Genomic DNA, 25844 nt, shown 5'->3' on the forward strand with positions numbered 1-25844 from the left:
TCTTTCTCACACATCTTCATTTCTCAGCTCCAATCTTTAATTTTTGCCACAAGAACAGCCCCTACTCAAGGTCGCTCTGCCATCCCCTAGTGCAGCTGTGCTCCAAATTATCATAACTCATATGGCTTTTTCATTCTTTCTTTTTTTTTTTTTGTTCAAACAAGACTCATTTTAGGATGAACGATGCAGAAAATATATATATATAAAAAAAAAACTCCCATAATCCCCGAAAGACACGTACGGGCACACTTTCTCAAAATCTGCTACAGGGAGTTAAAGCCCCCTCGTCTCGCCGCGTGAGGCGAATGAGCGGCCTTCCCGTTTAAAAAGCAACTCTTACTGCACGAATCTGAGCTGGTGGACTGTGAAGCGACGCCATCAGAGAGAGGGAGAAGCTCGGAGCGGAGGAGCGCGAGTTTCATTTCAGTTGAGAACCGGTTTTGTTTTGTTTTTTTGGTGGGGGGTGGTCGTCGTGGGATACAGGAAGTCACCTCTGGTCGCCAAGACGTTCCACATCAGACGCAGTGGGGAGTGGTTTTGACAGGAAAGCAAATTTTGCTCAACAAATGACGTTTGACAGTGAACTGGAGGCGGGCTTAATGAAGAAAAGAAAAGGATGGTAGTTACACATCAGATATGTAAGCAGCTGGTTTTTTTGTTTTGTTTTGTTTTGTTGTTTTTTTTTTGATTGTGTAGATTTAGGCCATCTTTCATTTACAGTCAGGGCTACTTTGACATATATATATAAAAAAAAGAATATTTACAAACCATAAAAAGGACTGTTCTCATTCTCACATTAATCACAAGTAGTCTTAACTTATTCAACATATTAAATATGGTGGTTTAATCCTACATTAGGAATGTACTGAGCATCAGTTTAAGGGTATCTCTGTCAAGTGCAACCTTTATTTACGTCCTTTTTTGCAGCAAGGACACCGATACAGTAACTGCATTTTGAAATTGTTCCAATGTTTTTTTGTTTTTTTTGTTTGCCATTTCTTAAAAAGGACAACGCTCCCTGAATAAATTAACACCAACGTACCAGATCTCTAAGATAATGTCGGATTTTTAAAATCCAGAAAGGATGTTTTATTGTCAGGCAGACATTCAGTGCTTTAGGGCTGTATGAGGGAATGGATTGTAATCCGCTGCTGCAGGTAATATAGAAAACAATTCTTTTTTTTGTTTTGTTTTGTTTTTCCCTTTTCTTTTTTTGAAACTTTTAAAAGCTAACTGCTTCACACAAATTTACTCTCACAGGATAACAAGCGTCCTTAAAGGAAAAAAAAGAAAAGAAAGTAAAACATTGTATTCGTGGGGACGTCTTCTCAGTTATAGCATTTTAGAAAAAAAAAAAAAAAGGTTTCTTTTTAGAACATTTCAAAACTAACTCCATATGAAATCCCACAAAGATTTACCTGCACATGCCAAATATCATTACAAAAATCCAATAAATACAGAAATTATTGCACAGTAGAAAGGCTCCATAGATTCCTAACTGATAAAATCCTCAGACTGTTTGCCATGAAATACCCAATTGAGCATTTCAGACAAGTTATTAAAGTTTCCATTTGGTAATATTCTCAGGTGGCAGTTTCTGTGACAAGAAAAAAAAAAAGATAAACATCAATCAATCTTAATTTGTTTTTTTTTTCTTTTCTTTTTTCAAGAGAGTGATAATCCAGCCAAGCCCCATTACTGAAGAAGTGGTGTTAGGATTTGTATGCATGTGTGAGTGTGTGTGTGTTGCGTGTGTGTATGTGTGAAGAGAGAGCGAAGATGTGTGTGTACTGTATACCATATGCTTTATAACTTATCGCTGGTGGCTTTAACCTCTGTCCGCTTGCTCCAGTTTGACCTCACTGGCCATCAAATGTTCACCATGCCATTTCTTCATGTGTTTCTCCAGTGTGCTGTAGACACTGAAGGGCATGTGGCAAATGTCGCATCGATACACCTCCTTCCCGAACTGACCGTGGGTCTTCATGTGACGCGTCAGCTTAGAGCTCTGGGCGCAGGCGTAGCTGCACAGGTCGCACTTGTACGGCCGCTCCCCCGTGTGGCTGCGCCGGTGGACCGTCAGATTGCTGCAGTTCTTGAACACCTTGCCGCAGTACTCGCAGGTGTCGTTTCGCCTCTCCTTCGAGCTGGGAGGCCGGCCGGGCCCCGGTCCGCGCAGGAGGTGAGGGGTGCTGCTTCCGCTGCGCCCCGACGCGCTGCCGCCTTCGATCAGCTCCCCGGGCGGAGTGGAGAAGCGCAGGCTTCCCGTTTCCGAGGAGGAGTGGTCGGAGGAGGTGGCGAACGGCGACTGGCGGGAGTCGGTGAACCCCAAGAAAGGTTCTCTGATGAAGTGGCGGGAAGCAGCGTAGCCAGCCAGAAGCTGGGAGTAGACATTTTCTGGGGATATGAGGGGTATGGTTGGAGGAATATCCAACTGTTCTTTCTCTATCTTGATCCTCTTGTTGTTGGACGGGCTCGGGCTGGTGATGGGAGTGGGCCTACGCTGAAAAAGCCCAGGAAAGGCCTCCACTTCACTTACACTGATCCTGCCATTCATCATGGGCCTAATATCCTCTTGCTCCTCTCGCTCTCTATCTGGTTCCCTGTCATTTTCTCTCTCAGCATCATTCCTCTCCCCACTGTCTCCATTAGGTTGCCTCTCCAAGCTTCTCTTGTTAGGGTTAAGTCTAAGGTGATTGTCCAGGTGGTTGTATGGATGCATCATGCCCACCCCGCCATTGTCATTAACTCTGTCCCCACTCATGGGTTTCTCCTCAGGGGACTGTCTGGGACCATTTTCTCTGTTGTGACTGAATTCCTGGGAGTCGTCGCTCAGGTTGGAATCTGGTCGACTCCCATTCCTTAGCTCTTCCTCCTCCTCCTCTTCCTCCTCCTCCTCTTCGTCCTCGTCTTCCTCTTCTTCCTCATTCTCCATCTCCATAACCCTCGCGTCGCCCTCTCGATTTTTGCCGTCACCTTCTCCTTCCTCTCCCCGACTCCCCTGTTCTGGAGAGCCCGTCATGTTCCCAGACTTGTTGTGCATATGTGTTTTCATGTGCCTTTTAAGTTTGCTGGCCTGGGAGCAGGCATGGTCACACAGATGACACTTGTAGGGCCTCTCTCCTGTGTGACTGCGTCTGTGGACAATTAGGTTGCTCTGAAACTTGAAGATCTTGCCACAGAACTCGCAAGATTTCGACTTTCCAGGGGCATTATTCTGACCCTGTGCGTCTGGAGGGCTGGAGGAGCCGTGGCCCCCCTGGGGTACAGGTGGCTGTGGGGCATAGGTGAGAAATGTTGGGGGCTTGGCACCAGGCTGGAAAAGTGTCGGACTCAGCAGGCGGTGCATGGGTGGCACGCGGTTTGGTGACAGAGGAGGTGTGGGCCCGCCGTTATTGGTTGTGTTGCCCGCTAGTTCTCTCAGTCGACGGGAGAAGTCCATGGAAGGAGGCTCCATGGGGGTCATTCTCATCACCCTCTCAAAGGCACTGGGGTGCTGTGACAGCAGCCCCATTTCCTCTGGGCCCAGTCGCTCTAGAGGTGGCCTAGGGGGAGGCGGAGGGCTGACAAAGGGCGGCGTTGCAGGAAGGCGGGTCTCCATGTACCCTGGAGGGTGGGGATGTTCCCTGAGCAAGGGCGCAGCCATGCGGAGGAGGTGAAATGGATTGTTGGTGTCGCCAAGGAAAGTAGGGAGAGGGGAGCGAGGCAAGGCATCGGCTCCCGGGGGAGGAGGCAGAGCCATGCGGGGAGTGAGGGAGCAGTTGGCCAGATGGTTGTCGAGATAGATGCGGATGCCGTGAGTGTGCTGGGCATGCTGAAGCAGGAACCAGGCGCTGTTGAAGGTCTGCTTGCAGGTAGTACAGATGTAGCTGGATGGTTCATCTTTATCTGAAGGTCAAGAGAAAAAAGGAAAAAGAAACATTGTAAAAACACACCTTTCATAGATAATGTACAAAAAGCCTTTTAATTCATCAACCACATTGATCATATAGGTGTAGATTCTTTGTCAATGAAAACATGACATTTCCAGTTGCACAACAAATAGGAAACTGGACACGTTGTTTTGTTTCCCAAAAAATTTTCACCTCTCAGCTTATAAACTTTCAATCTGTTGTCAGGACTGAGGAAGCCTTTTGGAAAAGAGCGGACATGTCTTCAAGAAACACTAAAAGACGTTGCGTTCTGTCTCAGTGCTTAAGATAAGCCAACCTTTGTCTTTTGAATTATTGTGCGCGTGAACATGTGAGGCATTTGGGAAAATTTATTACCCTGAGACTGAAGCGTAAGATGAGCTTTCTGTTTGTGCGTTGTGTTCTAAGACTTCATAAGAAAGGGTGTGTTTCTACAGGCTAATATAGGTGGCAGGTATTGCCCTTAGGCTGTGACACATTATGCAAATTCTAACGTCAGCAGGGCTTTAATATACAGATCCATCTCGTCAACTCTGTCATTTCCATATGGAAACCGGGGAGCGAACAATGGGCAAAAAGCTGAAGATATTAGGGGTGGGGGTAGCGGATGGAACAGGAGGGGGAGACAAAGACAGAAACCAGAGAAGAGATAGAGCTGATGAGTAAATAAAAGTGCCGCTGGTTTTATAACTGTGTCCACATTAAATGGATCCCTGCGTCACTGGTGTAGTTACGGGGGACTGTAAAGAGATCTGTTGTGGCTCCACACTCTGAGAACTGAGCGTCACTCGCTGACAAATTACCCCTTTAAATGCAGTGACTTAATAATACCAAATGCATCTATCAGTCACTGTGGCATGGTCCTGTCAGCCTGCTTTTGACTCACGAGAAAAACAACAACAACAACAACAAAAAAAAACCCGGTAGAGGTTCATCTAATTGAAGGCAGGCTTCCACTGAAGAGGCATTTCCACAGTCTTGTGTTTGCTTGCAAGGCATCTGAATCTACTTTATGATCAGCGGCTACCGCAAGTGGAGTCAAGTTGGTACAGTCGTCCCAGAGCTTGAAGCCCCGGAGGGGCCAACACAAAGCCGGGGAAGTTAGGCTTGGCCAGAGTTTTATATGATCAACAAAAGAGTCCTTAAGATGGCTGACTGCCTCAAAGCCACCCTTTGTAATGGAATGTAAAACACACATGCAGACACTGATACACGCTCAGGAATATGTTCTCTCCGCTCCACAGTCTACATCCTTCCTCGCACAAATTCACACGCTCTCACTTTGCACCGAGGAGAGCAGATGAGCGAAAGCTGATGTTGGATCAGTGTCTGGTACAGGAAGCTGATTTGGCTCTGTGATTGGTTTGGCTTGCCTCTGGGGAGAAAGGGTCAGAAAAAGTTAATGAGGGGCTCATTTACTGATTCTGTCGGTTTTCCTCCGCTATTAGCAGTGCTCTGGTGCAGCCGTCACTTTCACTATTTGTGTGGGTTGGGACGCGACCCGACTCTCATTGCTAATACGGGGTGGCGTGCGTGCGAGCGGAGCACCCCCGTTTTGTGCGTGCACGCGCGGGGGGCGAGGGGGGCACGTGCGCCCGCGTTCGCACACACACGGCTGCGTGCGTGTGCGGGGCGAGTGGCGGGCTGCCTGCCCGTGTTTAGTTTGGCTAAGCTTCACACGGCCGCTTGGCAGCGGAGAGCTGGACAGCTTAACAGCTTGGATGGGGAGAAGAGAGCCAGGGAGGGGAAGGGAAAAGGAGGAGTAAAGGGGTAAAGAAGAGGGGTGGGGGGATTTAAGGGACCTGACTGGTTTGGGCGAACACACAGCACCACACACACAGAGGCTATTTACATGCCCCCACAGGGACAGAGCTGTATTATCTCTGGACCTATAACTAATAACTATAAAGGATTGAGCTACTTCATGTCTGCTTTTTCTATTCTTCATTTCACTATATATACATTAGGATTAGGAATCCAAGTAAATCTAAACCCGCCATGCTCATAATCTACTAGCCCCTCCACCGCTACAGCAACAAATTTGCATCTTGTCATATCTTACACTGGTGCACCACGTGGCAGCTAATAGAGTGGCAGTCAATGGTGGCTGCTTAATGATGGCCAGACAAATTTCATCAACTTCACCAACAAGCAAGCGAGCAACAGGGGGGGGAGGGGATGAACAGAGAGCAGGAAAAATGGCAAACCAGACTATAATAAAGCAAAGTTATAAAATTGAAGTAGCAATTTACATACATTGGATTTTAATTACGGGTTAAATTATTTGGCAGCTAATAGACATTTAAATGAAATTGGTTCACTTCAACTTTTTTTAATGAAATTGCTTGCTGAGATAGTTAATCTATATTTACTTAGACCACTTTGCTGATCTGGTTCGTCTTCATTAGCAACACCAACGGGCTGAGGGTTAGGAAGCTCTGCTAGCAAACAAATTTGACTTTAGCATTAATGCTATTGCTAAGCTAGCTACAACAAAGTTTACCAGTTGTAATCTTGTCAGTAAGATTCGTAAAGCAGGCCATTGTTAACATATTTTAACAAAAATAACAGAACAAATGTAACGTTTTGAGATCAGTGTAAAAAGTCAACCTCTCGTTGCGGATCCACCCACTCGGCTTGCCAGTGCCTTTGGCCGGTTCTGTTCTGTAAAGATGTGTAGCTTTGTGCAGTTTAGTAGCTAAAAGACATCACTGTTTTCCAGTCAATCTCAAGAATGATCGTTCTCAATTAAATTAACAATTTTCTAACAAGTTATTGGGATCATGTATCTTGTGTGGTTTGTGACTTACAGGCTAAGAGAGGAGAAAAAAAAAAGAAGCAGTGGCTAATGACGACGGCATAAAACTCTACAGAGGTAACAATAAACTTTCTGAATGTATTCTGATAAGGTGGCATGTTAATCTTTTCTGTGCTGTCCTTAGTTAATTTCATTGACAAAGATTGTCTCTGCAAAGCTGTTCAGCTTCAGTTTGACTTTAACTCCAGCACTGACCCTAAAACGAGCTAAAGCTGAATAAAAAAACTGAAATTCTTGCTTTGAAAACAGTTTCCCAGCAGTCTCTTGACTCAAAATACTTTATATCAACTTTCATTAGGTCGATATAATTATTTATGATGGCATACACAAACATTTTAGCCTCATCTCAAACTAGAAATTGCACTGACCTGTTGACGGAACCAACAGCTTCAGTCATTTAGTCAAAGTTTAGTATTAATTACAAAAATTTTAAAAAGCTGACATGATTTTTACAAACTTATGTACCTGTTCTATATATATTCAGCTCTAGAAGAAATGAAGAGACCATTGCACTGAACCCCATTGAAGGCCTCCTGGTTATTCCACCAAATATTGATTTCTGAACTCTTCCTGAGTTAAAACATTATTGCTGTTTCTAAATGAATATGAACTTTGAGGTCTGAAAGAGCCGCGACTTTGTCAGCAACTCCAGAAAACCTGATCAATTGAAGTGGTTTCTTAATTTTTTTGTCAGAGCTGTGTGTAATATATTTAATTTCAATAATTAGTGTCCCCCAAAGCTAATTATTGATAGGATGAAAGCTAAACGTTGAAAGAGGTTTGACATTCAGTGCTCTGGCCAATACAAGCCCTCATTAAAGGATCGTGGCAGGTCATGTCATGCTTCAGACTGAAGCAGGACATGACCTTTCCCCCCTCTGACCGCCGAGGTCAAGTGCCAGTTAGAACGGTTACATCCTCCTCCTCCTCAACGCAGCCACCGACGCTGGACCTAATCGGCCAATTTACTCTGCCACACACTCCTATGTGTGTGTGTGGGTTGTTTTTTTTCCTTTCTTTGTGAACGAAGCTGAGATGAGAGATTAAATGAAATGGAGTCGCAGCAGGATTTGGTAATACGCCACACTGCGTTTCCGCTGATGTTTTTTTTTTTTTGTCGTTTTGCCAGCAATTTGTAAAACGCTTTTCTGTAATGGAATTCACCTAAAAGAGAAGGGGGGACTATCTGTTATTTCTCTGCCCAGGTGTTCACGCTGGCAGGCTTTCCCATGAAAACAAGGAGCGGGGCGGGGCGGGGCGGGGGGGGGAGGAAGTGCACAATACAGACCCGGGACCAGCTCAGGAGGGCAGCTCTTTCTCCTGTGCGGGGAAACAAGGGCTAAGGGCCAGGAGGCCTGGAGGAAGTTATTAAAACATTGGCACATGCATGGAAGCTGAGGTGGGCCAGTAATAATGCTCTCCCTCTCTCCTGCGTTGTTTTTTTTGTGTTTTTTTTTTTCTTTTACTAAACCACCAGGCCAATTAACCCAGTCCACAGGGACTGAGATCTGAGCTTTACATCAGATTTTATTCTTTCCAGATTGCCTTTTATAGCCATTATTTTGCCTTAAAAAGTACAAACAAAATGCCAGTGTACAAAGAGGAGCCACGGTATTGACTGTTTGCATATGGCCAGTGTAGCAAAGGTGGCGTGAGTCTGGTAGCGCTGGCGTACCAACCAGTCTGTACGCTGCGGCCGTGTGGGTTTGACTCTAGCCAAGGAATTCACATATGCCATCCTGGAACGCTGACATGTGATTTCTGATTGGTACGTTAAAGCCTGAGGTCCCTCCGTTTCCACTTAGTGGCCTTTGTCAGGTGATGTAATCCTGTGGGACCTGCAGGGTCCGCGTTCTGCAAGAAGAGAGCCACGACGACTGTATGACAGCGAATTCACATCACTTTTTCTCATTTTGTCTTGACTGAATCAACACAAAATAGAACGTTAATGGCTTTCAAATGTTTGTACAAATTAAAAAAAAAAAAAAAAAAAAGGTATGCGGACGTATCCTCCTTCTTTTACTCGGATACTTTCACCAGTGGCCTGCAGGAGTACCTGTGTGCAATTTAACCTCAAAAAATATAAATCCAGTTGTTCTGTTGGAGAACAAACAGCATCATAAATACTTAGGAACACAGCAAGGTATTGTTGTTAACATCTTTTTTATTTTTTTTATTTTAAACCTGACAGTAGACGTCCTAAATGCTAATTTAGCTACTTGCTGCACATTGTGTTCAACGAGAGCATCAATAAATATCAGTAAATTCAAAAATACGGTTAAGCGCAGTTACTTTTTATAGTTCAGTTGAATAAATCTCTCCCCCCTTTTTTTTTTTTTTTTAAGTAAGTGGCGTCCTGAAAAAGTCAATTTCGGTTGAGAACGTTTCTGAAGAACAGTATTTGTGTTTGTGGCGCTCTGAATGCTGCGCCAAAACTATTTATCCCTTAAAAAGAAATCGGTAATATACAGGTTTTTAATTGTCATACTCTTAATGGTTGTCACAATAGGACCACAAAATGTTGTGATAAAATTCTAAGTTTGTATCTCCCACCACAACTGTGAAGTTTAACCCCTTCACCGTCACCCACAAAAAAAAACACTTGCGTGCAAGTCAGTGGGTATTTATGAGGGGTTAAGTTATAAAACAAGTTAACAGATTTGTTACAGAGGGTAAGACTTTATTTTTGTTATTCCTACTTATAAAATATTAAATCATGAAACATGGTGGTGGCAGCATCATGTGCTGGGGAAAGCTTTTCTTCAGCAGAGCTGATAAGAAAGTGGGTGGAGTTAAATTCAGGGGAATCCTTCAGAGCAGCAGCAGAGATTTCAGCAGGACAGTAATCCTAAACAGAAAGATGAAACGGTCCAGTCAAAGTAACTAAATCCAGTTGGTAATCTGTGATGAGAATTGAAAGTTGATGTCATAAGATGTTCTCCATCCAACCTCCCGGAGTCTGAGCTTTTTTCTTTTCTTTTTTTCCCCCCCTGTTTCTAGGTCTGCTGGAGTTCAACAAGCACCAGAATTTTTTTTTATTGTCGTAAGCAAAACAAAAATGAAAACCACATATCTTTTCCCTTTCAGCTAACAATTAAGTGCTACGTCTCATAAAAAAACAAAAGAAAACAAAAGAACGGCCAATAAAATACAGTAAAGTTTGAGGGTAGCGACATGACAATAAAAACTTTAAAAAAAAAAAAAATTTTTTAAATGAAAAGTTCACAGTGTGTGAAATTCTACCACAAAACCTACAGGAGAGCTGAGCGGCATCCGGACTCCAGATCTCACGGGGCGAGTTATCTGACATCCGGCGGCGGAACAACGTCGCATTAATGTAAGACACGGGACGGAGCGGTGCAGGTGCTGGCTGTTAGGGAGGCAGATGAGGAGAACGTGCTACAGGAGGCGTCAGGGAGGCGAGCGAGCGCCGCGACATTCCGCCGGTTCAGGTGCCGCTCCGCCACTCCGGCATTCCATCAAGGGCGACAGCGCACCGGGGCGGCGCATTTGCATACAGAACAAAGCCGCCCGCAGGCTAGGCCACTGGGACGTAAACCTGCCCTCCTGCACCCCTTCCCCCCCGCCCCTCCCTTCTCTGTTTTCAGTGCACGCAGCACACACACACACGTGCACGCCTTCGCTCTCTTTGTTCACACACTCGCACAATCCCTGGGAGTACGTGCATGTGCACCTGTCAGGGCTTTAGCTGACACCTCCGCTGCTGGCGAAGCAGCTCCTCATTAGCATGGCTGTGATCTAGGGGGTCCCCAGGGGTCCCAGCCTCCTCACCTCACCCCTTGCCCCCCCCCCCAACCCTCCCTATCACACCTCCCACCCTCCCGGTTGCACCTCTGCTCTGTTCCTCGTCAGAGCATCCCCACTCCTCCTTCCCCTTCCCTCAGCTTTTGACGGCTTGTTTGTCATGAAGGAGACTAATCAGGGGCCACAGAGATCATCTGCCAGTGTGCGTGCGTGGGTGTGTGTGTGTGTTCTTTGTCGAAGAGGATGGCAAGGACAGTAATGTCGCAGCGGAAAAAGCAGAGAGAAACACGTGTAGCAAAAGAAAGGGAGAGAAAAGGAGAGAGAGAGAGAGCGTGGAGGGTGGCAGTAGCAGGCAGGGGGTAAGGCTCTCACACAGTGTGACTGGCTCCATGCTAACTCGTAGCAGCTTTGGCCTGTTAACCATATACATCTGTGTGTGTGTGTGTGTGTGTGTCTGCAGCCAATATGACCAGCTGAAATGCCTTGACAGGCCTGAGAGAAGATTTAAAGCAACAGCACAACTTAAAAAGGCCCACAGATCCCCCTCCGACCCCCAAAAGAGCCATGCACAAAATGTTTTTTTCTTTTTTTTTTTCCTTTATCTGCAACCTATTCCCGCAGTGGCCCATCTCACACCGAGCACCTGTCCCAAGGTATCCGGGTGCTCCGCCCCGACCCTCATTCCTCCTGGGATGTGGGTCAAACGAACAATAAAAAGGCGATCGGGTGTCTCTACCGAACAGCTTGATCGCAGGCGCACACGCGCAAAAAAAAACCCACGGGGAGACGGGGCGAGCGGGTCCAGCTGAACAACAATGGGCAAGAGGGAGGAGAAGGAGGATGAGGAGCGGGAGGTTCTCGCGGAGCGTGTTGCTTCCATTAGGCAAGGAGGGCACAAGGGACGCGGCGTGCAAAATGGACTGGCAAGACCTCTCTGTCAGTGAAGAGCTACGACTCTTGGCGAGGGAGCAACGGAGACAAAAACCCAGAGGATGAGAAGAAAAGGGGAGCTCGGCGAAGTGCATTAGCTAAGCTCTCTGTGGCATTTCTCTAAGCCTGACTCATTGCCATCAGCTCCAATAAAATAAAAAAAATAAATAACTGCATGTGTGTGTTGGGTTTGGGTGGGGAAGCGAGGAGAACCCCACGCACGCTTCTGGGGTTCGCTGTCTGTCATGCAAGCCTGACAAATGGACGACACTCAGTCGTGCTTGCGGTTGAAAAGAAGATGTAGAGAAAGGAGTGAGATGGAGACGGGGATTAAAGATGTTCGGGCGGGAAAGACGAGTCACGAGGAGAGGAGAGGTTCAAAGTACGAAAAATAAAAAAAAAACCACACATTCCTAAAAGAAACAGTTAAAATGTAAATAAAGGTAGAGATGTGTTTCGGCTTTCTCTATCGGCGGGGCGAGATTACCATCAGTCAGTCAGTGGCAGGTCTAGAAACCTTTACATGAGGGCGACAAAAGAGGGACGGGTGGGAAAGGTCAGAGCAGGGTGGCAATGCTGAACCTCCACTGTGAAACGTGTGAAAATCTCCCAGCTATGTAAAAAGAGACAACAGAATATCCACAAAAACTGAAGAAAAAACACACTGCTGTACCAACAAAATAAAAGCGAGTTTTACGTATACACGTCCTTTTTAATTATGTTATTTGAAAAAAAGTTTTATTTTAAAGACATTACATTTATGGGTTGAAGGGGAGGCGAAGCTTTACTGCAGGGTGGGCAACTGACCCGCCATACCCCCCCTATAGATCCACCCCTGCAATCAGTTCATCTCTATGATGACGGGTCCACAGGGAAAACCAGCAGCATGATATTAAAAGAGATCAAGGAAAAAAAGAAGCAGCAGTGTCATCCTTAAAGTCATTTAAGTTGACTAAAACAAAGACAGAACCTACAATTGTCCACTAATAGGAAAAACTATATATATAGATCTATATATAGATCTATAAACTGCAAATATGGGAATAAACTGCAAATATTTCTTAAAGAAAAACAAAACAAAAAAAAAAAAAAAAAACAGAAAAAACTCTAAAAAAAAGTATGGCATACTGCGACGGAAAACTCAAACTGATTTGACAATAAAATGGAGACTTGGTGTGCAGCTACGCCACAGTGTTTGCTTAAGGTTTTACATCGAAATGAGCCTGAGGAACGCCGGCGCATAAAATAAAATTGACTCGTGCGAAATTTTGCTACGTGGAATCTCTAAATGTCACGCAAATGTCATTTTATACATGGTAGCCATCACGCATGTTTGCCTAAGCGCAGCACACTACAAATAATGAAATTACTTACACATAATACCTGCAAATTGTGATAACTATCTAGCCGTCGGATCACAACGTGTGGTGCTCATTTCCTGTTGCGAACGCGCCCGAGAGCGAGCCTTTTTCTCACACGTTGCATTTCAGACAGTGGCTCTTTTGTGGTGCGAGCTTGTGGTGTTTGTGTATATGTGTTTGCATGCTATATGCCTATTCATTCACAGAGAGTGCCATGCAGTAATGGGTCCCAGCTGGGCTCTGCCCACTAAAGCTGAGTAGCCGGTCCTGCTTAACTGGGAGCCCACAGGAAGAAACAAGCGAGGCCTTGAATGGTGCACGAGCCCTCCCAGCGTACAGCACCCCATTAAAAACTTTATTCTTTCTCCCCTCACAAACACAGTAAAGCCCAGTAGAGTCAGCGCCGGATAACAGTCGCGATCTAATCCCTGTTGTTTAACATGTTTCTTCGCTGCACTGTAAGAAAGGAACTCTGTTGAATATTAATCCCAAATGATTCACATTTGAATCAAGTATGTCTAATTTCATTCATCATACTTGATGAGAAAACAGTAAGGGTGAACATATATACATACATCAGGAGCTGTTGATAAAGGCTTTTCAAACAGTTTTTTAACTTTAAATGGTAAAGTAGCTATTACTACTACAACTAGACTACTACTTCACCATTTGCGCTAATAATAATTCAGCGCTTTTTAACTCTGAGGAAGTCATTCCCAAATTAACGACAAATCTCATTTACGGTTGTCACGGAAACAATTTACATGCAACCTTGTTGGACTAAAAATGATCTTACTATTTTTGTAACGCTTTATGCCTTTATCAAAAACAACTAAAGCTGTAACACAGGAGAACAAACTAATCTGAAACATATTAGTTAAACTATGTTGTGAAAGTAAATTTTTATAATTGGTCATATTTTCATGTATCAATTTCATCTTTTAGCTGTAAACCCTTTCTGCTCTGAAGTACGTTCATTAAAACACAGCCAGCTGCATTAGTCCTCCAGCCCAGCAGGGGGGGTGGATCCCAAGACCACTCAACTTCTTACAAAAAAATATTTAGATTACAAACTTTCTATTTTTAACCGCAAGCTCTATAAAAATAAAAATAAAAAATCCCATTTAGGATGCTTTATTTATAGTTTAAAGAACTGACAAATGTAATAATTAACATTACGTAATTATACGGAGCAAAACAATTCACAATTACCATAACTATTATTACATAATTTATAGTCATGGTTTAATGTTGCTCGTCTAGTTACGTCTGCTGCTCCTGTCTTTGCTGGAGTCACATTTTAGTCACAAAGTAACAGCAAATTCATCAGTAAATAAATGACAGCTGGCCCCTCTTTCCTGACTCCTCACTCAAACACTGCACTTCAGACACAACTCCCAGACTAAACGAACAAATCAGAGAAGCAATGCTGCTTCCACCTCTTCCCCCCTCCCCACTTATTTACTGCTATTAATTTAATGAATAATAAAAACCGGAAATGAGACTGAATATCAAAACCCTGTTAACAACCCTGGGATGGCTCTGGATTCCTGTTTATCCAAAAGAAATGCATGCAGACTTTAACATCACTTTTATTGCGGGTGGGTCACTTTTAAGAGTTTGTTTTAACAATGTATTAACACTGATGTCATGAGAAAAGAAATGGTCTTTTCTCACTCTCGCTTGTCAGATCGTCTGGAGGGAGAGCAAGGAGTATTGCATTACACAGTAATTTGCAACTCATGTAATTAGTGTTAACTCAGACAAGGAGAGAAATTGTCTTTTTACCTAGGAATAAGATTTTAATTTTACATCAAGGCCTCTGCCTTCAATGTAAACGTGTAGTAGAGCTGTTAAAGTTTTTAAAACAAGGTGTGACTATTCAAAAGTTTAGCAAGTGACATTTTCATGTCTAAGTTCAAAATGATCCACAGTAGATGTCTGCTTCCATCTGAGCGAATGTACGAAAAATGAAAACAAATGATAAATAATCCCAGCGGAAACCCTTTCATATTTCTCTAAAATTAAATCCAAACCAAACGGGTTTTTTTTAAAAAAAAGAAAGAAAGAAAGAAAATAATATATTTAGTTGCACCAATCAATCAGCCAAAGATCGGAGTCAAGCCAATTTTCTCTTGATCTCTGATCAGATAATAAAACATGAGGATTCTGTTTCCCTACTCATAGTACGTACAGCACATCCAAACCACTCACTTCCACTCTCTTCTATCTATAACCACATCAGCCAACAACATTTAGGGACATTTAGGTTCCTAAAGCATAAAAGAGGATAATTCTAGGTTTAAAACTGCTACCCGAATAAAAACAACCTGCAAAACATTTTTTTTTCCCCCTTCATGAGTTGCAATGAAACACTAATAGCTGTCACAAACAAATGAATCCTAATAGGTGAAAATTAGAGACGCTCAGTCAGTCTGGAAGCCAGAAAAAGTCTGACGAGCGCTTCTCTGAAAATACCACCAGATCACAAGAACATAAATCTAATGATTACATTTTGAGCCAACATCACAAACTGCCACCGAACAGCAGAAAAAACAGGAAACCACTCATTTTTATGAAAACAAAATTCATAAAAACAAAAATTCCAGATCTTTAGCATTCATAAATGTATAGAAACCACTTATTGCCAGCTTTTATACCTTCATTTGCAAGTTTGCTATGGCTAAAAGTGCCAGCGAGATGCACAAACGTAACAATTTCAACAACTTTTTCCGCCCGCCAAAAATCCAACAAACAAACTCTGATTCTGTCTGTGAGGAAAAAAAAAAAAAAGAGTTATGACAATCTTAGAAAGTATGTTGTTCTTTTTTTTTTTTTTTATCACGTATGTTTATGAGGTCTTTTTCATGATCTATTGAACAGCAGCAGCACAACATTATTCACGTTGCAACGGTCATGTCTCCAGGGGAATTCTGTTCTCTCTCCAGAGTGTGTCCTGAAACATACCCAGGTGTGTCAAACGGTCTCCCGTCTTGTCTCCAACACATCGCCTCAGATTGCTACACACACACACCCACCCACGCGCACGCTCATATGCAAGCATGAACATTGATTCTTCTCTCAACACATATTTATGAAGTGACATGATGTGGCTGAATTTGGCCCCGGGCCCTCCCCTGTGGCCTCTCCCTCTGTTTCTTCCTCCTTTTACCCACTCGTTCATTTCTTCTTTTCTTTTTTTTTCCCCTTTCTTTTTCTTTCTTTCTGTCTGTTATCATGCTGATACATTTCCTGCTCCTGGCACGGCTCCTGCATAGCTTATGGTTAAAGCAAGCTTTCATCTATCCAGAGCGCTCCAGGACACACACACACACACACACATACATAAACACGCTCGCACACACACACACATAAACGCGGTCGCGCACACATGCAGGCGCTCGGTACGGGCCAGTGCTGCCCCAGCCAGACCACAGGCCCAGACAAGCTCCGCTGGCACCAATCACTCTGATAACATCTCGGGCTTTATTTCATTTCTGGCTCACTCTGATCTGCTCTGGGAAAGACCAGCATGAAAAAAAATAGAGAGAGAGAGAGTTTGCTGGAAAAATATGTATTACTCCAGCATACGGGGAGCTCCTTAACCCTCAGCACTTAACCTCCACCCCTCTCTCTTTCTCTCTGTGTGTGTAGTGCCGTCTACGGACATGACAGCGCAGGCCCTCCGCCGTCCAGAAAGCAACGGATTGCTGATGTTCTCTGTTCTTTTCCTGCTGGCAGCCCAAAGGTTTTATTAAGTGATTAAAAGTAATAGTGTAGGCAAAGTTTAATTAAATGTATTTGATCGATATTTGAGGTATTGACGATATTCCAAATGTCCTGGTTTATGTCTGAGCTTTCGGTGGAAAGAAAAAATAAAGTCATAGATGGGCAAACTGAACCAAATCAAATTTAACGACTCTGTAACTGACAAAGAAAAATGTTAGCGTTAGATTAAAAATGAAAGTACCTCTGCCTTTTATTGCCAAAACATCTGCTTTCTACTTTTCCTCCCCCTTTATTTAATTTCCACAGTATGTGAGGGGTGTGTGTATTATGAAGCTAAAAAAAAACATGACTCTAGATCCTGGTGTTGGGACAAGCCTGCATCAGAACAATACAGAAGGTGGACAGGGCTGTGCCAAAATTGAATGGGTCCCTGGGCAAAATGGAACCAGTACTGTTTAATTGAAGACAATTAAACAGTAAAACAGTACAAAGTTTTAACTGCAAAACTTTGGAATAAAGTTTTACAAGAAACCAGTTATTTTCCAGTTTCACTAATTTTCTTCCAGAGGAATGAAAAAGATTTATCACAACTATTTCATACCTTTGCTTTGCAATTTTGCCAACAAATGCCTCTGTTTTGTACCCTCGAAGTTAACCTTGTCATGTCACTTTTCTTTTTGCAGCACTAGGCTATGAGTAGAAAGAAGAAAATTACTTGAAGTCGTCTGTTGTGTAGTGGGCACGAAATGTCCCCATAAGGGATCCGAAGCGTCCCCATAAGACACACAAAATGACGTGTGGTCGTCGTGACTCGTCTCGTCATAAAACAGTTTAAATTCAGCCACAAAAAGCTGTCCCACAAAACAACCAAAACTACAAAGGCGCAAAATGAAAAAGCACCTGCTGATATGAATTATGTTTGAGAATTAAAGTCCTCTCTGGAGCCCCCTGCTGGCCTGGCGGACAGTTCGCCTATGGCTCAAGCTGGTTCATATTACGTGAATTGTCTTTGTAGAGTTCTCTTTTATTGTAATTACTCAACAAGTGGATGAACTGAGGTGGGGCAGGGGGGAGTACTGTAAATGTGCTATGAAAGTCTTTCAATATCTCTTGTGGTGAGACGGCTTGTAAAAAGGAAATATGTTGTCTCCTCTCTTCTCTCACAATCCCACCCAAGTCAGAGCACTAATAAGATAAAGAGGGGAAGAAGAAGAAGAAGAAGAAGAAGAGTGTAGAAGGTAGTTGATTAACAAGCACCCTACTCTTTACTTTTCATTACTATAAATAGTAGCTCACTTATTCTCAGAAGCAAACGTATACTGTCATATAGTGAACAAGAACCGTGCATGTTGTCTAGTAATCTGCACAAGGTTTAGAGCGGGTAAGCAAAGTAGGCCAAGCTAGACATGCAACTGAGCAGGTTCTCCATCTGAAGGCATGCTTTCACTGCATGTACTGTATGTTCTTTTTAAGAAAGGAAACGCTCCATTACTCAGCACATCTGCTAGACAGAGCGAGAAAGCCGGCAGCTCAAATACTGTAACTACAGTCCCGTAGTCAAAATATCTTGATTATAGCTATTTACACAGTGAACATAAACACATTCGCAGATTCCCACTGACACAAGGCGGCTGACGATCAGTGGCAGCAGGAGCATGAAGTTTAAGTCAACACTTCATTCAAAACCTAAATACAAAAGAAAGTGTGTGTGTGTGTGTGTGTGTGTGTGTTTTTGGAGAGGTGGAGAGGTGAGGGTTGTTGCGCCAAGGCGTCAGGAACGCCGTCGTCGCTCGCCATGTGTAGCAGGGACGGTGCGTGGAGTTTTCTTTAAAGCCTCTTCAGTAAAAAGGCTGTTAAGGAGCAAAGAGTCCGCACATCTGGAAGACACAGTCAGTCAGCACATGCTGAAAGTTAGCGGTGGCGCTCGCAGTCCAAATTAGTGGCAAGTTTTATTCCCCCGCTGTGGTAGGAAAATATCAAATCTGCTGCCATATGAGTGCCATAAAGCTGGCTGTGGAGTGTTTGATGCCTTCATGTGGGAGCCTTTAAGCTGAGAGTGGGTCTGCATGTGTGCGTGCGTGTGCGGGCGTGTGTGTGTGTGTGTGTGTGTGTATTTAGTGGGAGATGCAGGCCTTAATGGGAGATGAGAGCCATTGTATGCATTCTTGCACAGGCATATGTTTTCTGTTTGTGTGCCTCTTATCGCCGTGCGTATCGACGTCCGTGCATTCACAGGGTAATACACCTATATATATATGTGTGTGTGTGCAGCTGTGCCACTTTAGCAGCCCCCTTGCAGACCCAGTTGACCCTGCTGCTATAGAACAGACAGACACAAGCAGAGTCAGACGGCCCCTGGGGTGGTCCTGTCTGAGGCGCGGTATTATGGGCCAACAAGGCTAGGGGCCCATTCGCAGGCAGGGACACGTATATTGTAATTGCACACACACACACACACACACACACACACATATGTATAGGTCCAAGGACAGATGTGTGTAAAAGTTAGAATAAATACAAGAAAGAAATCTGATGAAAAGGTTCAATGTCTTTACCTTCATTTTTGTAACAACCGGCAACCTTTAATTTGCCTAATTGTTGTTGCACATGTGCAAACTTTAGGAGGACTCGAGCAGTTCCTTTCACTTTCACTAAATTGCTGAAAAACGGTAGACAAAAGCTCGCCAACCACAAAAATGTTTTATGTTCATTCTGCAACTACCTGCAGGTAGGTGTGCAGATGCGAGCGGCGGGGTGACACATCACCAATCATTTCTGCACAAACCCCCAGAAAACAACTGAAACTGGAATAATTATTCAGTTATACGTACTAGCAAACTTCAACTGTGATAGTTGATGTTACTGAATGTGTAATTTGGGGGAGGAGGGGAAGGAGCAAGTGTATGTCAGTTCCTCCAAAAAAAAAAAAAAAAAAAAGAAAGCAGTGGAATAAGGGGCAAATCTGCAACTCGCAAAAGCAAGAATTAAAAAAAAAAATGAACATGCCTGCAAGGAGACTCACACTAAATTCCCTGGCAAGCATTCAGATCACTCATGTAAGAACACGCAAACACACACACACACACACCCACACGCACCCACACACGCACATATACTACTTTACACATCTCCCACCATGTGACCCCTAATCACAACCCCAGAGCTTGGACATCAAATGAAGCAAGTTTGAAAAAAAAAAAAAAAAAAATCATCAGGAGTAATTAACGCATTTTCATATGCAAATGTGATTAATGCAAAACTACAAAGTCATTATGCAAATCGACTTTTCCTTGAGCCTCTGTACAAATATTCGCAGCTCAAATCAGGGATCAGTCTCGCCATCTTTCTTTTTTTCTTTTTTTTTATCTCCTTTTCCCTCTATCTCTCACTCTCTCTCGGAGCAGAGATAATACGTAAGTAGCATGTGAAGTTATTTCCGAACTCACGCGGTGTGTGTGTGTGTGTGTGTGTTTTCATGCGATGGGGCCGGGGCTATGGCATTACGCCGCCTGCCTACTGATTACTGGCTGCTTGGCACTGGAGCGAGACGGGGAAGCCGGCGAACAGGCGAAGGTATGAATATGCAAAAGCCTGATTGCTTTTCATGATTAAAGCCTATTTAATATGGAAATGAGAGCAAGCCAGGTGATTAAAGGAGCATTGGGTGGTTGGGCAAAATAAAAAAAAATAAATACAAAAATGAGGGGATGAAGAAGAGGTGGGGTGAAGGGACACCTTCAAGTCCATACAAGCGGAGAGGTGAGCAAACTGGAATGTCGTTGAACGTTTCAGATTTATTCGACCCGTTTGAGTGCAGGAGGGTTGCTTCATCTTTTGAGACACTTTCAGGGGTTGCACCACAAGTTTTCATCCAGAAACCATGGTGACTCATTTAAGGTGAGAAAAAAAGCATCCCTTCCTGCCCATTAGCTGAAGACATTAAAGAGGAGAAAAAAAACTAACAAACTGATCTTATCATGTTAAAATACTCTTCCGCGCACTTTCACACCCGCAGAAATTTCCTACATGCAAAGTGTGACCGTTCTTAAGTTTATCTCCACTTTGGTGTCCTTTGATCGTCAAAAATCAAGTGGCGCTTTGGTCCTGGCTTGAACGCCGTCATCTGCACCACATCGAGGTGTTTGTTTTCACCCCGTCACAAAAAAAAAAAAAAAAAAAAAAAGTAAAGCAAAAGTGACACGAGCGAGATCACAGGTGGACAGAGAGCAAAACGGAGAGAGATGTTGGAGGATGTCACCGTTGCTCACATCATCTCATGAAATATTCAACTGTGTGTGGTGAAAGAGACACAGAACGGGAAGAGAGAAAGGTTGTCATGATGCCACTTCGCCCCCGTGCCTTAAAGTGCTCTGAGGTGGCGTTCAGGGGAGGTATTTGGGGTGGGGAGGAGGGTTACGACAGGAGTCCTGGGAGGAGTTCAAAGCAGGGCCAGGGTCGTCTCAGTGCGTCAACGCTCCCTTGGCGACAGCTTCTCCTGCCTGCGTTATGACACGCATCATTCTTCACATGCAAAAAAAATAAATAAATAACAAAATCCATCCAAATATTACTAGACTCCCAACAAAATCCACACACACAAACACCCATACACACTTTGTGCATGCATCAGCAGGAGAATCTCAGGAGGGGGGGGAGAAAAAAAATTAAAAAACAGGGCAGGGGAAGGCCATTTTTCATCTACCGTACAAACCGTGTAAAAAAAAAACAAAAAAAAAACAGAAAGAAAGCATGCACATGTAGGTGTGTGTGTGTGCGTGCGTGTGCGTGTGTGTGTGTTCGCGCGGGCGCGTTTTGCACCTTTTGGGGTTGAATCTGCTGGCCTTGCAGCATGTTTTTGCAGTTCAGGCGAGCGGGGCTGACAGACAAAGAGGCCAGACAGGATGTTCTAAAACACAACCAGGTGAAGAGGAGAGGGGTTAAAGCATATGCTTTGCATGCTACACAAGCGCGTGCTGCGTTATTAGCGTGCAGAATTCGCCTCCCTTCTTCAGTGCACCTCCCTGCTTCCTCCGCTTTGCTCTGCAGGTCGGATCTGCCCGGCGTGCCTCAAAGCTCGCATGCAGTCAAATTATGATATTTCCTTACAGGGGGAAGGCTGCGCGCGCGGAGATGTGCTAGTGAGTGCGAGTGAGCGCCTCTAACACTTTGGACTTAATTAGTCCTAATAATGTAATCTAATTTGCTTGAAACTTGAGACAGACTTGAGTGGCAATCTAATGTGTTGAACAAAGCTCCCCTCCTCGCTTTCATTTGGGGGCCTTGGAGTGCTTTCATGTCCTGTTCTCTTAGTGATAAGACTTTCTGTCTGAATGACTAACTGGCTGCAGCTCTTTCAGGCTGACTCAGTCTTTAACGCTGCCTAGTTTTTTTTCCCCTCCTCTGACTGTCCTGCAAAGGCAAAATTGAATGTAAAATGATTGATTGGCTCTTTTTTTTTCCCTCCTCCCCCCTCCCTGTCTTTGTTTGTTCCCAGAGCCGTTGAAAGCTCTTCAAGTTTCCCAAATCGAATTCTCTCCAAACCCCTCCCTCCCAAAAATAGAGACGATTAACAAAAGCCACATTGTTACTGAGCGGCGGTCAGATATTTTTATTATCTGCTGAGGGAAAATCTTGAGAACTTCTTTTTTTTTTTCTTTTTTTGTTTGGAGCGTCGCTTTCATTCTCGCAAATCGACAGCGACGTCCAAACCTTCGCTGTCACATATTTTCTCTGATCTCCTTTTACAGATACTTCCCAAAGTGACTGACGACGGCCACACACAGCTGCCGGCCACACACAGACGCCGCGCATATGTACGGGATAGCTGCACAGACAACAAAAAGGGGGTCTCTACTGAGTTTGGCTCGAAAATAAACAAATTGTTTAGCTCTGAAATGGCCGTAAGGCATTTTTGAAATACCCAAATAGCCAGTTTGGGCTGCTGGAAATCTGAAACAGAAACTAAAGGGTTTTCTCCCCAGCTTCCTTGTTCGTCTCAAAGTCGTTCGGCCTGCATCTAAAGCCGCACGGAGCCTAAAGAGCTCTGTGAAATGTTTTGCTAATGCACAAGAGGCAATATCCTCCCAGGGTGTTTTATGTCCCAAACAAAAGCTATTTCTGAACAGGCATAACCGTAGAGATGGATGTGTTGTTTCAAGTAATGACAGCAGTGATTCAACGCTGGCTAATAAGCGCTTTCGTTTTGCTCCAGTAGTTAAAAGTCCTTTTAGTAAAATGCCGGTGAAAGTGCTGAAGTAACCACAGCTGTCTCAAGTCTACCTGTTGCTGCGCACTGCCTCTCAGGAGCCTCAAAGAACACTACTACATTTTATTACTCCACTCACAAAAAAATATATATATATCTAAATATTTTTTTAAAAATCCAGCTGCAAACTGCCAGCCAACTGGCTGAAAGAACATCTGAAGTTTCCACTTTGACTCATTTGGTACACATAACAGTTCTTTTAAGACAAAAAGAGGAATCTTCTTATGAAACTTGCTCTTGTTTTTAGCTCCTATTTATTAGCTTATTTAATTTAGTCAAATTTCTTAATTTCCTGTATTGTTGACTGTGTTTGTACTGTTTTTATTTATTTTTATCAAAACAGGGTTCTCTGGTAAATGAGACATTGAATCTCGATGAGACAACATGTATAGCTATATAAAGGTCAAATAAAATAAATTAAACTTTGACCTCACCTACAAGAAAGAAAAACTAGGCTGGGCATTGCCAGTCAGCTGGCTGAATAGAGAATATTACATTTTCAGTTAGCGGACAGCATAATTAAAAAGCTAATGCTAACTCAATAAACTACCATCAGTCACCAAAGCACAAGCGATATTCTATTTTGCCCATGTTCAAATGTTTATGTAACATAACCCATCTACAGAGAAAAGGTAGATAGAGACACACAAAAGCTAAACGTGTTTGCTAAATTAAAATGAACTAACAGCACTTGGTGAACAAGTTCAGAAAACTGTTTTAGTTCTTCAAAGGATGATCTTGTTGCTCTCAGAGTGGATGAGTAGAAAATGATCAGAATTGATCCTGGTGTCAGTTTTGGCCTTACAGAAAATCAGTCCAGATCATTTTAGATAGTCAGACCTTACTTCTGCTTTTCAGGTGATTAAATACACTCTTCAGCAAAACATTTTTCTTAGCAAAAAGCCTGGCTGCACTGATTTACATACAGGCTTTTGCATGTCTAGACCCAAAAGCTTCGTTTCGCTTTATTACCACTGAAGATGGATCACTGGTAAGGCAAAAACAACAAAACAATAAAAACAAAATTTCCAAACATGATTTCTGTGGCAGTTCTATTTCTCTGAGCGGCATTTTGGTTCAGGGGTCTGAATCAGCTGCTTTGTTCAATTATGCCTTGGGCTGGCTCTGTTTTATACAAGAAGCACCACCATCCACTTTAATTTTATAGTTGTATTCTCTCTTTGCATTCATCTTTGCATCAGAATTTTTTTTTTAAGTATAGAAAACATTATCATAGCTACAATCACTGTTATATCATTTTACCTGCAGCTGGTGTCATCGTGGCTTTTTGAAAACTTTTACAGTAAAGCTATTTAGATTGTGTTACATAAGACAGTTCTCAAGTAACCATACTGTGGTACTGAAATGAGGATTATCATAACGTGAGATTCTCGTACAGACTCTCGCTTTAGCCACCATCATCGCAACTACATCAGTTGGAACCGACGAAGTGTGAAGTCTGCAACGGCAAAAGAGCTGAACAGAGCTGCTTTAGTCAGAGAACGAGCCACGAAAGCTTCGCTTTAACCCCTCAGATCTGACCATGACACAACAGTGGAACACAGCGATGACCAGTTTCTGCGTTAGCCGTTTAATGGTGCGTGAAATTCCGTCTGGAAACGTCTTAGTCTGCCGGAGCCTTGTGTAATCCTGGACAGCCTTCCCAGCCCTTTGGGTGCGATGGCGACTCTCTCCTCTGATAAACTCTGCATTGGTTTCCCCACAGCGCCAGCAGTCGGCAGGCGCTACCATTCTTCCACACACCCCCGGTTTTTTTTTTTTCCCCCTCTCTCCCCCCCAAGCCCTCCAGCTGTTTTCCCTTTCGCCCCCCCTCCCCTCCAACAGCCGACTGAACGGCCCTGCAGCTTTATTAATCCGTTTCTCCTCACCCTCACCCACGCGCACCCAGACGGTGTTTAATCTTTAACTTCTGCATATAATGCTGCTGGATTTTTTTTTTTTCTTTTTGTCAAACGCTCCGATAAGTGACGTGCTCTCGCAAAGACAAAACAAAAAGGGAAGAAATAAACCACGTTGGTCTGGTTGTGTCATCGTTTTCTCCCGTTTTAGAAGGATTTTCAACTTCAAGACCGGCATGTTTAATGTGTGTGTAACCAAAAATAAGTGCAGATTTGCACACATTTTTGACACTCAAAAAATTACATACATAAATCTTTTATTGCAGTAGTATAATCTCACACTGATTTATTTATTTTTTCTAAATCATCACCCTTAGTTAGAAACATATACTACTATATCATTTAGTCTGTAGATAAAATATATTTTTCACTTTCACTTTACTTTTCCAAGTTGATCTAGGAACTTCTAATTGGCAATTAAGATCTTTTGTTGATGTGGGGAATACATATGATGTGACACAGAGGCCTGTTTCTGTAGGTTTGACGTGAACCAATGTTTATCTACAACATACAGTGTGCAGGATGGAAAAGTAGGTAAAAATAAAATAAATAAATACACCAAACACCAAAGATCCCTGTTAAAGATCTTCAGTGAGTGCCAGTCAGAGTTCACAAAGTTTCCATAAAACGACCATTAAACTATATTTAGATGCCAAGAAGTTGTTTGGAAGTGATACTAGCAACAACAACAAAAACTTTTCAGCCCTACTATCACAAATGTAAACATGTGGATGTTGCTAAACTCTACTGGGAGTTTAACTAGAACTCTGAGCTTTGATTAGGTAAGACTACGATTGAGCTTATGGATCAGAAATCCTTCAAGTTTGGTGTGAAATAAACGGTAAATATGTAGAAAAGCAACTGTTAAGTATGGGGGAGGATCTGTGATGCGGTGGGACATTTTTCTCATTAAGCAACCCCGGAGGTTTTGTGAACTTTTTAAAATGCTAACATATGGGGAATAAAAACAAAGCAATTGACAGCACTAGAAAGCAAACAACAGATCATCACTGGGTCTTTGCAGCAGGGTGACGATCCGAATCAACACAGAAGTGATTTGCCACAGACATCTCATTTGAATTTGACCTAAATCAAATAAAAAAAATTCTAAAAAATCAATTTGAGGAGTGAGCCAAGAAGAGGAAC

At 43.3% G+C, this 25844-nt stretch overlaps 1 protein-coding gene across 1 annotated transcript in view; it reads right to left on the reverse strand.

Moving 5' to 3' along the window:
• Positions 1–437: 437 nt before the first annotated feature.
• The window catches only part of bcl11bb (BAF chromatin remodeling complex subunit BCL11B b), a 36505-nt gene continuing 11098 nt past the window's right edge, over positions 438–25844 (reverse strand). Inside the window, exon 3 of the mRNA XM_044107223.1 lies at positions 438–3888. Coding sequence (XP_043963158.1) covers positions 1829–3888 — 2060 coding nt within the window. The 3' untranslated portion in view covers positions 438–1828. The remainder of the gene's footprint in view (positions 3889–25844) is intronic.

Source organism: Gambusia affinis, linkage group LG22 (assembly GCF_019740435.1).
Source record: "Gambusia affinis linkage group LG22, SWU_Gaff_1.0, whole genome shotgun sequence".
In the NCBI taxonomy this organism is placed as follows: domain Eukaryota; kingdom Metazoa; phylum Chordata; class Actinopteri; order Cyprinodontiformes; family Poeciliidae; genus Gambusia; species Gambusia affinis.